At 36.9% G+C, this 13,313-nt stretch overlaps 1 protein-coding gene across 6 annotated transcripts in view; it reads left to right on the top strand.

The window, feature by feature from the left end:
* HERC2 (HECT and RLD domain containing E3 ubiquitin protein ligase 2) overlaps nucleotides 1-13,313 on the top strand; it is a 117,957-nt gene that overhangs the window by 88,043 nt on the left and 16,601 nt on the right. For 5 of the 6 annotated variants that reach the window (XM_065646229.1, XM_065646221.1, XM_065646247.1 and 2 more), the window contains 15 exons: nucleotides 87-240; nucleotides 933-1,040; nucleotides 2,191-2,322; nucleotides 2,823-2,981; nucleotides 3,073-3,191; nucleotides 3,575-3,700; nucleotides 4,593-4,748; nucleotides 4,896-5,011; nucleotides 5,137-5,335; nucleotides 6,596-6,810; nucleotides 7,543-7,720; nucleotides 9,360-9,521; nucleotides 10,712-10,803; nucleotides 11,680-11,819; nucleotides 12,848-13,035. In XM_065646229.1, coding sequence (XP_065502301.1) covers nucleotides 87-240; nucleotides 933-1,040; nucleotides 2,191-2,322; nucleotides 2,823-2,981; nucleotides 3,073-3,191; nucleotides 3,575-3,700; nucleotides 4,593-4,748; nucleotides 4,896-5,011; nucleotides 5,137-5,335; nucleotides 6,596-6,810; nucleotides 7,543-7,720; nucleotides 9,360-9,521; nucleotides 10,712-10,803; nucleotides 11,680-11,819; nucleotides 12,848-13,035 — 2,244 coding nt within the window. The remainder of the gene's footprint in view (nucleotides 1-86; nucleotides 241-932; nucleotides 1,041-2,190; nucleotides 2,323-2,822; nucleotides 2,982-3,072; nucleotides 3,192-3,574; nucleotides 3,701-4,592; nucleotides 4,749-4,895; nucleotides 5,012-5,136; nucleotides 5,336-6,595; nucleotides 6,811-7,542; nucleotides 7,721-9,359; nucleotides 9,522-10,711; nucleotides 10,804-11,679; nucleotides 11,820-12,847; nucleotides 13,036-13,313) is intronic. The other variant, XM_065646238.1, reaches the window with a different exon arrangement.

The following is a 13,313-nucleotide window of genomic DNA, read 5'->3' as shown; positions in this document are numbered from 1 at the left end:
ATTTTAAATTTGGGAAGAGTGGTAGCTGGCTTGGATTTCTTGGACTAATCAAACTTTTCGTAAAGTGTATGTTTTTTTTTTCTTAGGTTGCTGATATGTTGTTGGAGCTGTGTGTTACTGAACTAGAAGATGTGGCAACTGATTCACAAAGTGGTCGCCTCTCTTCACAACCGGTTGTGGTAGAAAGCAGCCATCCATATACTGATGATACGTCTTCTAGTGGCACAGTTAAAATACCAGGTATGGAATTCTTGTGGTACTAAAATTCAGTTAATTTTTCAAGCCTGCATGCACAAAATTTTTCCTTAGCTTGCAAAACTGTCTATTGAACTTCTAAAGCAATGTTACATGTCCTCTTGCTATAAGAAGTTACTTGTTAAAACACTTACTGCATGAGCATCTTGATCCTGTGAAATGCACATTTTTGGGTTTGCTGGCTGTGAGTGCAGCTGTATATCCTTGCTGTTTTCTGTTCAGTTGTGAAGCTGAGAAGGACTGAGTCTTTTTCAGGGTCAGTAATTGAACACCTGTCTTTAGTATTAGGGAAATAATTTGTTTTAATGCTGCCTTTTCATTTTGTGCTTCCTTCACTAAGTTACCTAGTACTTAAAAAAAGGTACAGGCAACAAAGAGCTATTTGCCTTCACTGTAAATAGACATTTTTTGTCTGTTGCAACTTTAGTCGGGAATGTTCTGAATATAGTCTTCTGTCTGCTAGCCTTTACTCACATGAGCTTGCTACAATGTAAGCCTTTCAAAGAGAGGAAATTACAGACAAATAATGTCATTAAACCAAAGGAAGTTATCTTTATTAATGAGCGCTATGGCTTCCAGACAACTGTGTTTGATTTCATGTGGATTTCTAAAATACTGCATTTGTTCATGGCATTGATTGCGCAGTAGAAGTGTGTAAATTCTTTGTTGCTGTTTAGGTGCTGAGGGACTGAGGGTAGAATTTGATCGCCAGTGTTCTACAGAGCGGCGGCACGATCCACTCACCATAATGGATGGTGTCAACAGAATTGTTTCCGTCCGATCAGGTTATGAGAACTAGTGCTTTTCAAAAATGTTTTGTGTGATTTACTGCTAAGTGCTGAATAAAACGTACCACTTGTCTGTGACTGATTTACTGTGAGGGATATGCCAAGAAAAGAAGAGGAAAATCTATGTAAATTGATATTCTGTTTTAACCTAAAAAAGATGTAGGGTCTAGGCACAGACATGTAAGAGTGATCTTGCATCTTTGAATATAAAGAATCTATCAGAAGAGCATGTTGTCGTGCTCTTGTTAAGAGCAGTTAGAGTGTAATGAATCAGTGTTTAGCACTCCTGCCAACACGTGTGAATTTCTGTATAACCAAAGTACATTTTAGCAAACTGGAACACAATCGGAAAAGGATACTTCTTTTGCTAGCCTTTTTTTTTTTTTTTCTTTTTTGGGTAATACTTAGAGAAATTTGAGCTTTCATACAGTCAAGACAAATGCTCTTCTGCTGTCGAATGCCCAAAATATTATCTAGGCTCTCTCTTTCTGTTCTGTACTCTGGCCTATGTACGTGACACTCCAAGAAGTCTTCCCATCTTTTATCCTGTTATCTCTGATTTAAGTTTCAAGCACTATTAATTTGCAGTAGATTTTTAGAGGAATGTTTTTAATCTCATCAAATTTTACATTGTACTACTCATAGATTGCATCATGTGCAAGAGTCTTGGTAGTTACTGCCTGTGCTTAACATTTCTGGGCTTTTACTGTTGACTAATTTTCTCCAGACTGTTTCAGATGCACATGTGTCTCATTATTGAGATATTTCTGATTGGATTTCTGGTTGGAAAAAGCTGTAAAGCTTAATTTAATGTATATGTTGTTATGCTTTTTTGTTATATCAAAAGATAATTTGAAAGTAGGACAATGGATTTCAGTAAGATCTCATAGCTGTCTTTTGAATGTGCTATTAAAAGTAGTGAGGGTATCTGTTAGCAGTGTGAATCGAACTGTTTAAGACTTAAGTTGCGTTAGTGTAACATCCTTATAGTTAATGTTCGTGTGCTTGACATAGCTTTTTTTCTTGTTCTTGAATACGTTTATGTGATGTTTATAATATACAACCATGGAGAAAAGTTTCTATTGATCAGGGGCTGGCATTGGCTCAAACAGTGTAATGAATATGTTCATATTACCTACTGTAACAGGTCGTGAGTGGTCAGATTGGTCGAGTGAGTTGCGAATTCCAGGCGATGAACTGAAGTGGAAGTTCATCAGTGATGGCTCTGTGAATGGATGGGGATGGCGATTCACTGTTTACCCTATCATGCCAGCTGCAGGTAAGGTATCATATATGGTGTTTACAGAAGGATGAGAGAGTAGATTTACACGTCTGTTTATTACAGTTGCATTTATTGCAAGATATTTACATGCCCAAGTTCAATAGTACATTTTCATTCCTACTAAGAAAACATTTTCAATAAAGTCCTGAGAGGTGTGCTTGTACATAGGGAAGAGATTAAAATATTTTGTGATCACTCTGTTTTTCCTCTTCATCAGTGAAGAGAGGATACTTTTGAGGCACGTTTAATCTGATTTTTTTAAATTTTTTTTTTTTGTAATGCATCTATTTTGGAATTAGGTGAATTATGTTATGAAAGTGCGTCTTTCTTCCAGTCCCTTCAAAGGGAGGTGGAATGGACCAATGCAGATGCAGACAGGTACTCTAGACTGCTGTGTTTCGTCAGCTAAATCCTGCCTATGTTCTGTTCTTATTCTAGTCTGAGGTTAAATCTTCCCCACTTTTTGTTTTATTGTTTTTGCTTTTTGTTTCTTGCAGGCCCTAAAGACCTTCTCTCAGATCGTTGCATTCTTTCATGTCCCTCAATGGATTTGGTTACGTGTTTGTTGGATTTTCGCCTGAATTTTGCCTCTAACAGGAGTATAGTTCCTCGCTTGGCAGCTTCTCTTGCAGCTTGTGCTCAACTGAGTGCCTTAGGTAGGTGTTGTCTTAAACTGAAGTTGGTTTGTTTGAAGCTAAAATGATTGTTTTAAGTAATCACGTTCTTTGTGTGCTTACATTTCCTTAGCTGCTGGCCACAGAATGTGGGCCTTGCAGAGGCTACGAAAACTGCTCACATCAGAGTTTGGCCAGTCTATTAACATCAACCGGATTCTAGGGGATAACGATGGAGAAACACGAGCTTTGGTAAGAAGGCAGTGGTGCTCCCCTCTTCACGTTTTTCATACTAAGATGTATGTGAAGCATTAAAATGCTAGCCCTGGAGTACAACATTTTTGTTATTAATGGTAAAAAAAGAAATGTGCAAATGATTAGTTTTCTTGCACAGGTCTGCAAGTCTGCGAAGGTACTCCATTTTAGAGAAAAATTCCAATAATGTGTGGATGTCATTTTGGAATTGCCAAAAAGTGATAGAAATACTTTTGTATTAGGAAATAGATGTAAATGATACTTCACATAGCTAACTGCAGTTTGGGAAGTTAATTAAGTTTTGTCATGGTCATCTAAGTAATGTACTTTTTAAAATACATACAGTAAGACTAACTTTTCTAGTTCTGTGGTTTCTCTAGAGTTTCACAGGGAGCGCTTTAGCCGCTTTGGTTAAAGGTCTTCCAGAAGCTTTGCAGCGACAGTTTGACTACGAAGACCCCATTGTGAGAGGTGGCAAACAATTGCTCCACAGCCCTTTCTTTAAGGTAATGGGGTACAATCAGTAAATAATTGATTAGCGTAGTTCTGGCGCTTTTTTTTGTGAGATGTGGTAAGGTCACCTAGTCCTATATTAGAAACATTTTCTGACAAAATCAGAATATTACTTCCAAAAGGAGTACCTAGCTAGGCAAAGATAGGTATGTCAGAAAAATATCTTGGAAGTACAGTAGACTACACTTTTTGATAAGTGATTTCTGAGTTGTCCTGATAGCGGTGTTGTGTATTTTTATTTATTTAAATACTTTGAAGGTTTTGTTTACATCTAGTTGGAACAAATAAGAATGTCTTGAAAGGAAGACTGTTCAGTTTTGGACCCTGTACCTCAAAGTCAAAAGAAACAAACTGAGGAAGTCTAGAGAAGAGTAACAAGAATAAAAGGCTGAAAAAGCCTCGTATGTAGTAAAAGTTAAACTAAGAGGACTTATCTATATTAAGGAAAATAAATTCTTAAAATATGTAAAAATTCATACAGAGAAGAAGACATCCTTTGTTCACAATCTTCCATCAGTAACATCGATTTGAAATTGAATCAAATTGCAAGTTGATTTTAGAAATGGAAGGTTAAAAGTTCGGCACGTGGCATTTGGTATAGAAAAGTTAATTAATCTAGGAGTGTTTATCACAGGTGGGTTGTGAAAATTTCTTGATCAAAAAAGGAAATTAGATACATAACCACGTGAAATACTGTGGGTACATTAGATGCTGCCCCATCAATTACAGTAATGAAGATGGCTTTTAATGTCCCTTGCACTTTACATGTCTTTGAGACTATGTTAGGCCTTACTGGTCTATGAGTTGTTCAGCTACATGAAAAGTGTATTACGTTTTATTATACATTTTTGATACATGTCTGAAATGTTTTTTGATTATCTGCAGGTGCTTGTGGCTCTTGCTTGTGATCTGGAGTTGGACACTCTTCCTTGCTGTGCAGAGACCCACAAATGGGCCTGGTTCAGGAGATACTGTATGGCATCCAGGGTTGCTGTGGCTCTTGATAAAAGGACACCGTTACCTCGCCTTTTCCTTGATGAGGTACTGCAGGAATATTTTAAATGGTTTATGGAACATACAAAAGTGTTTCATTTAAAAAGATATACTGAGTTTGAAGTATTTTATGCCAACTGTGGTACAAGGAACTGGTAGTTTGAATAATGTTGTTTAATTCAAAATATTTTACAGGTGGCAAAGAAAATCCGAGAATTAATGGCAGATAATGAAAATATGGATGTTCTTCATGAGTGCCATGATGTCTTTAAGAGAGAACAGGATGAGCAGCTTGTCCAGTGGATGAATAGGTTATTTCTTTCAACTGTTATTGGTTTGGTCTTGTGATGCTGCGTTGTTCTACATTCATAAAATGCATTTTTTGTGATTTCTTAAAAGCTCTTTTAAAATTTTGTTTGTTTTGCATTTTCCGCAGACGGCCTGATGATTGGACACTTTCAGCTGGAGGCAGTGGCACGATTTATGGTTGGGGTCATAACCACAGAGGACAACTTGGTGGGATTGAAGGGGCAAAAGTCAAAGTCCCAACTCCATGTGAAGCTCTTGCTACACTTAGACCAGTGCAGTTAATCGGTGGTGAACAGACTCTGTTTGCAGTGACTGCTGATGGGAAAGTAAGGATACAACACATAATTGCATAGTTGTTTGTTAGACTCCCTTGAAATATTTCATTCTCAGTCAAAATGGATTCGGCTTAACGAAAAATAATGTGCATAGCACGGATTTATTATTATTATTATTATTATTATTATTATTATTATTATTATTATTATTATTATTATTATTATTATTACTACTACTACTACTACTACTACTACTATTGGTTGGTTTTGTTTTTTAAAGAAACAGAACTATACCAACTCTACCAGTACAGTCTAAAAATTCAGTGTACTGTACCATTAAATGCATGGAACTACATATGTATTTTAGTTCTCATTTCAAAACTGAGATCAGATTTGGGAAAACAAAGCTGAATACACGTAGCATGCTCACAGTCTCATAAAACAGGACAGACAGTAAAATGTTACGGTGATGATGTCTCTCAAACAGGGGAGAGGTGTAATTGGAATCTCAGATTGTTCACAGTTGGCTAAATGCCTGTAAGTTAGATATTGCAGGATCTAATTAGCAGATGCTGAAATCCTGAGAGAAAAGGAGCACCGTGCAGAGGTTTAGTGCAAGGTACAGGAGAAAAAAATAAGTTCACAAATTGGAAAAAGTCCTTATTTTTATACAGATGGCGGCTCTGTGTAAAGAATGTAATTGAGAATTTTAGCTAGAACTTTTTGTAATTTACATTTCATGTAGTGAGATACTTTAATGATTTTTGTCCTCAGCAGTCAGTATCATCCTTCTTAATGAGCCACAGAAGGATAAGGGACAGATTAATGATCTTGGTTGGCATCATTCTGTTGAGAGAAATTACTTTCAGATGAAGGGAGAGTGAAAAGCAGTACTTAAAACTGTATTTATGGGATGGGAGAGGAAGAAGAAACTGAGTTCAGGTGTGTATATTCCACAGAAGAAAGAAAACTGGAATAGTGCTGCTTGAAAGAAACCTACAAGTGATAAATGATTCTGTAACTTCATCACACAGAGCTGTGATTTCTTGATACTTTTACAAAGCCAGCCTTAAGAGTTGAAAATGAAGTATCTCATTGACTTATATGTAGCCATATTTTCACTTGTTTTTATGTGAAATATTTCAAAATACTTCTTATTTTCCGGAAGAGGGTATAGAGGTATGCAAGACACTGGTTTCTCAGGCTTTCCTTTAACACTATTCTAGTATACATTCATTAAGAATTCTTCTCTATAGGTCTAGTGCATGTTATTCAAGAGAAAAAAAAATAATGTTAATCTTCATTTTAAAGCTTTATGCCACTGGATATGGAGCAGGTGGTAGGCTTGGAATTGGAGGAACAGAGTCAGTTTCTACTCCAACTTTACTGGAATCCATTCAACATGTGTTTATAAAGAAAGTTGCAGTGAACTCAGGAGGAAAGCACTGTTTGGCGTTGTCTTCTGAGGGAGAAGTTTATTCTTGGGGTGAAGCAGAAGATGGTAAACTTGGTCACGGAAACAGAAGGTAAATAACACTTTGAAATACTGTTTTTAAAACCTATTAATGGCTACTTATTATAGTTGCTATGTATTTGAAACGTTGCATGAGCACTGCCTACATGGAGAAATTAGTGTCAAGTAGTGATGTGGAAATATACATTTTTAAGTTGGAGAACCACAAAATATTTTTCAGATAAACAGTTACTCTCATTTCTGTAATTAGATTTTGTGTTCTAACACATCTATGGATGCTGAAGTCCAGTGGCTTTCCTTTGAGATCTGTCTTGAACTTTAGGGAGCAGAACTGCCATTCTGCTTCTGATCTCCATATGCATTGCTGCCTGTATTAAAGGAAAAGTTCTGTTGTGTTTAAGATAACAATGTTTGAATCCAAAAAGAAAAAGTCCATGGGATGCAACACTGCATTTTATGCTAGAAATTTTCATAATGTATCTTAAATTGGACTGATCTTTCCAGGGTAAATGGGTAGATTTTAATGGAAGTGGTTTTGTAGTTTCAGCTTACCTGTAATGCTGTAGTATAAAGTCCAGTAAAATACTTCAAGCTTTTACAGGCCTCTAAAACATTTCTAGATGACTAATTAAACATATATCTTTAGGACATTAAGCTGGAGCAAAAGCAAATACTCAGTTATTTTACATGTCCTTGTAGTCATTTTACAAACCTTGCTCCATAGACTGGTGAATGTGAATGGTCTCCTCTAAAAGTTTTGTCAAGGCAAATATTTTCTTTTCAGCCCTTGTGATCGTCCCCGTGTAATTGAATCTCTGAGAGGCATAGAAGTGGTTGACGTTGCGGCTGGGGGAGCCCACAGCGCCTGCATTACAGCTGCAGGAGACCTTTTCACGTGGGGTAAGGGAAGATACGGACGCCTGGGCCATGGAGATAGTGAGGACCAGCTAAAACCTAAACTGGTAAGAAACCTTTGGAGTTTTTACAGCCTTTGTCCTGTTCTTCCCTTCTGATTCATAACTTTTTGCATTTCTGCGTGTTAAGAATGCAGCGGCAAAGTGGTGGCATGTGTTTGTAAGAAATGAACAGTTGCTTTAGAAAACAGGAATGGATTGGAGGAATAAAGCGAAAAGTGGAGCTGTAAAACTTTGCTGGAGGTCACTAAACAGTTTTTAAGGAATTCGTCTTAGAGAAGATTAAAAGAAAACCCCAAGTCAAACACTCCACCTGCCAGGAAGTAAATTCCACCCCTTCACGAGAGTAGTTTGCACCGAAAAGTACCAAAGGAGCTCCTTGTCTCCTGGGTTCCCTCATTGTTCACGTCCTGGAAAATATAAGAGTGATGACTGTGATAGCCCCTTAGTCACTTGCAAACTGCTGTTTATTTCCTGACACAGTAATTATACTCTTAATTCCCGTGATTGAACCCTGAGATGTTGCTGAAGTATATACTAAGTTAGTAAGAACACCTAAGTAATTATGGAGCATTTAATTGCTATTTGCTAAAGAAATTTGAGTTAAGCAATTATTTATGAAGATAGTTGTTCCCATTTGATTCTTAAGTGGTAAATCTGAGAACCTGGACAGTACTGAATATGGAAAGAATGAGTATACTGATTAGCTGACAAGTTGTAATTCAGACTGTTGTATTCCTGTCAACTAGACTGTAAGAGCCTAAAGTTAGAATAGTGCTCTTAAGAAGACTGCCTGGCCTTTCAAATGAGAACGCATTTTGCTATCTGTTTTCTCTTGCTGAAAATACAGCAAAGATTACATTAGTTGAATCAAACTGAATGCTAGCTTGTTATTTTTATTTGTAGCTCTGTGCAAACATTAACTCTTTTCAGTGCTTGAATTTGTGGGATGAGGTATCATACATTCTTAGTCAATTCTGGTACTCTGTCACCTGTCTCCAGTTGTTCTCGTTTCCCTGCCGTCCAAAAAACAAGGTCTACCTAGGTCTATACATCTTTCCCCATTCCCTGTTCTTGGTTAGTATGAGCATAGATAATCTGTAGATGAGTTGAAGTATGTGAAGTTTCCTGATGCTTTGGATGATGGATTGTGCAACCTGCAATCTATTTCAAGTAGGGGTGAGGATGGAGAGGGTGCGATACATGCGGGTCACCATCCTTTTACTTTTTAAATCCAAACACCATACTTCATCACTAGATGGCAGCATTTCAAAAGATGTTGATTAAAATCAGATTATGATGCAAGTACTAGAAAATCGTAAACTAGTAGAAGACTATTTGAAAATAAGACTTACTGTATACAGTACTCACCCAGAGAAACTGAAATTATTTTAACAGAATAGAGCCTTTAATAACCTTAGGTGTTTCGTATGAATTGTTTTCCCTGACTCTTTAGGTCAAAAAGATTTAACTAGTTCACCAACTGAAAAGAATAATCCAGTATTTAAAATGAATAGTTAGTTTTCATTTTTCTGGTTTGAAAAGAACAAAGCCCTTTGACTTGTTCCTGTGGTCTTTCAGAGTTGTAGTTCCACTGAAGCGCCTTGCCAAGTTGGGTTTGTCGTCTCTTCTGAAACTGAATGACTGAGTCTTTTATTGTGAACAAAAATGGGCGATGTCTTTACAGGTGGAAGCTCTCCAGGGCTACCGTGTGATTGACATAGCCTGTGGCAGCGGAGACGCACAGACATTGTGCCTGACTGATGATGATACAGTCTGGTCCTGGGGTGATGGAGATTATGGAAAACTTGGGAGAGGAGGCAGTGACGGCTGTAAAGTACCAATGAAGGTATTCGAATGTAATTTTTTCATTGTTTTAGAAACCATGAGGTTGATGGAGAATGCTGAAGACAGATCTGTCAATATTTGCAAACTTCCACCCATCCTAGGACATCAGGATCCTTCTGATTGTTGTTGAGAAAGAACTTTTCAGGCTACAATGAGTCTTTAAATTTTGTGCTGATTCTTAAAGTTGCACTTGAAGGTTTTTTTCTTTGGAGAACATTGCTAGTTCCAGCAATATTTATAATTTTAATTTTGGTTCCTGTCAAAATGTTAGATTTTGCCAAGAAATCTTCATATTTCCATACGTTAATACATTTCCATAATACTGCTGAAGTCATACCTTAATTCCAGAAAGGGATGTTCAGTGATTGAAAAATAATCTTACTTTATATTAAACCTTGCAGGTGAATGCATGGTTGACCTGGAATTTATTTATATGTTACAAATGAAATCCCATGGTTGACTTGGAATTTCTTCATATGTTACAAATGAAATCCATGTAGCCATCTAATTTGAATTACAGCACTTGTTATAAAGATGAGCATTGTTTGTGTTTGAGAAGCGTGTCACTGTGTATAGGTATACGCAGTGGATTTTAGATTCTTAGTCCAGAATCACACTTTATTACCTGGATACAGGTGTCCCAGTTCTGTTTCCAAATGGACAAAGTCTACCAGCCTATCCCAAATATCAGTTTTTTATTACATGATGTAACACAATATGAAAGTAGTTTGTTCGCGTTTCATCGATCATCAGTCTCATAGGATTGATGCTAAAGTGGCATAATGACCTACACAGAATAAATAGGAAGAGTGTACTGGAGGTTTAAACGTTTTTACTGTGTTGGGAGAATCACATCCATGTCATACGAACCAGGGATGATTGATGTTGAGAATTTGAAGACAGAGCCTTACCCTTTCTGTTAAGGAGCAGTTGCTCAGTTACTATTGGCGAAACATACTAGAGGTGATCTTCAACAGTTTACCAAATCTGAGCTTCTTTTTAATGTTTAAGTAGTAAAATGTAGAAAGATGAAAGGAGTAGCATTCTGCTAAATGATCTACATACGCATTTTAATTTCTAAATATACATATAGACACACACTTGCACATTATATTTTACTTAAGACAGTGCAGTCTATGAAACTAGAACCTCCTTAATTAACTTCAATTTCATTTTATATTATTTTCCTAGATTGATTCCCTCACAGGCCTTGGAGTGGTTAAAGTCGAATGTGGATCACAATTTTCTGTGGCTCTTACAAAATCTGGAGCAGTATATACATGGCAAGTATTTTGTATTAATTTTGACAGTGTTAGATGTAAGCCTGTCTACAATAGGTACTAGCAGTATACTGCCTTCACAGTTTTGATTTGCCCCGCCATCAAAAACTTGAGCTCCTGTGTCTTGATTAGTAATAAAATCTACTACTTTGAGGAACATCTTGTAGTGCTATTTGCGTGAAGAATCGAAGTATTTCGTCTTGGAAACCTAAGCATGGAGTTGTCATTCCAGGCATTGACCACTATAAGATGCACAAGTTCCAAGGTCAATAAAAGTGTAAGCCTGAAGTGTCATGCAGGGTGGAAGATGAGAGGATAAATAGCATTCTCGTATGTTAGCAAAATTGTGTCTAGCTTATGGTGGCTGTAGTCCAAAATTTGATATAAGTTCATTGCTTTAATCTTCCTATGCCATTCCAAATTTTTGATTTAAACTACTAGACTGAAGTGTCTAAAAAGACTAAAAATATCTTCCCAGCATCCTTCTTCCCCCTCGTTTGTACAGCATTAGGGAGATCCCTAAACTGTACAAAGTTTCATTGTCTGTGTTCAGTAAATGTACTGTTTTTGCAGATGAATGCTTGGGATACTTTACCATTTTAATAGGAAAAAAACAAACAACTCTCTGCAAAAGTGGTAAAAGGACCAACACAGAATGAGTAGGAACAGCATATTGGAGGTTTAAGAACTTTTACTATATCAGCAGAATCACATCCATGTCATACGAGCTAGTGATGAATAATGTTGAATATATAGAGAATATTTTGGTATTGAACTGTTTATAAATACATCTCCAGGCCAAATGTCAGACACAGTCTGTCATTCCATTTTTTCCACGATTAAAACACAGTTTTGAAATGTTTTACCTTCTCTATGCAGGGGCAAAGGAGATTATCATCGGCTAGGCCACGGATCTGATGACCATGTTAGAAGACCACGACAAGTGCAGGGACTGCAAGGAAAGAAAGTCATCGCTATTGCTACTGGGTCTTTGCACTGTGTGTGCTGCACTGAAGATGGTATAAAAATCAAATAATTTACTTAGTTCTCAGTACTGAATTAAGAAAAAGGAAACCTTATAGTCAGTTTTTGCTAGGTTGTCCTTACTAAAAATGATCCTCTTATGTGCGTGGACATATTTTGTGTTTACAGATGTTGCATATTTCTTGAGCAGCAAGCATGTCATTGATTTAAAATGATCACATAAAACCAGCTGAAGGTTTTCAAAAAAATAGAGACTTTAAGCTTCATAAACGCTGATGGTCAGAGCAAAATATATAGCTCTAAAAGTAATTATAGATAGGTCAAGCAGTAGAATGAGTGGATTTGGCTTTTTCTTTTTTACAGGGTCTTCTGATCCTGCTGAGGTGTTTAACTTGCTAAATGAAGCACTGCATAAACAATATTGCTTCTTACCGAGCAGGTTGAGATGCTCAATATTCTTCGTAGCAGACTCCCACATCTGATTAACAAGTCTGCACAATAACTGAATGTGTTATAGGTGCTATTGAAATAGGATATAGCTGCAGATAATGAATGCTCAGAAGTGAGATTGCTATTTTAAAAGTATTTTCCAATTATCTTGCAGCAGTAAGCAGCCATTTTAATGTCCTGGCTAGTAATACAACCTATTACAGGATCTTTCTTATACGAGATGTCAAGCCTTTTCTAATTATTTTTTGTTTCAATATCAGCTTTTTTTGCTATGAAACTATCAAATATATGCTGTTTCTGGTGTACCTGTTATTCTTCTGATCCACCATTTCCTCCTGTGCTGGAAAAGAACTTTTAAGGTTATACAAATTGTGAGGAAATAAATGCATCTTACCCTAGCTGCTTGACATAGACCATGGCTTAACTGTGTTGTTCAAGATTTATCTGCATTAGATAGTGGATTTCAGGATGGCCGTCAGTCCTAAAAATCTTAATTACTGTCCAAGGCCTCCTTTGGTTAAATGATTTATAAATCCTGATTTTTAAAAAAAGGGCGGGGCACAAAAAGTTTCTGTCTTAGCTTCAGAACAATTAATTATTTTTGTTGGTTTAGGGGAAGTGTATACATGGGGAGATAATGACGAAGGGCAGCTTGGAGATGGAACAACTAATGCTATCCAGAGACCACGCTTGGTTGCAGCACTTCAGGGTAAAAAGATCAACAGAGTAGCATGTGGCTCAGCACATACGTTAGCTTGGTCAACCAGTAAACCTGCTAATGCTGGCAAGCTCCCTACACAGGTAATATTTCTGGCTTATTGCATTCATATTTTAAACATACTTAGTATGTGTATTGCTGATCTTTCAGTAGGCCTATTTCCTTTCTAAATCCCTGCATACGCTCAGTGTGCTTTGATTTGGCTTTGAGTTACTTTGCTTTACTTCCATGTTTCCAAAGAAGGATTCAGATTTTCTGAGGTGAGAAAGACTCTTCATTCAGTGTTAATCCAATGCAGAACAGTAAATCAGTTTGCAAATTGGCAGGAATTTTAATTCTGGATTCCAGCTATGAAAATCAT

The sequence above is a fragment of the Caloenas nicobarica genome, chromosome 1 (genome assembly GCF_036013445.1).
Source record: "Caloenas nicobarica isolate bCalNic1 chromosome 1, bCalNic1.hap1, whole genome shotgun sequence".
NCBI classification, from domain to species: Eukaryota; Metazoa; Chordata; class Aves; order Columbiformes; family Columbidae; genus Caloenas; species Caloenas nicobarica.
This window is presented reverse-complemented; position numbering and strand designations above follow the sequence as displayed.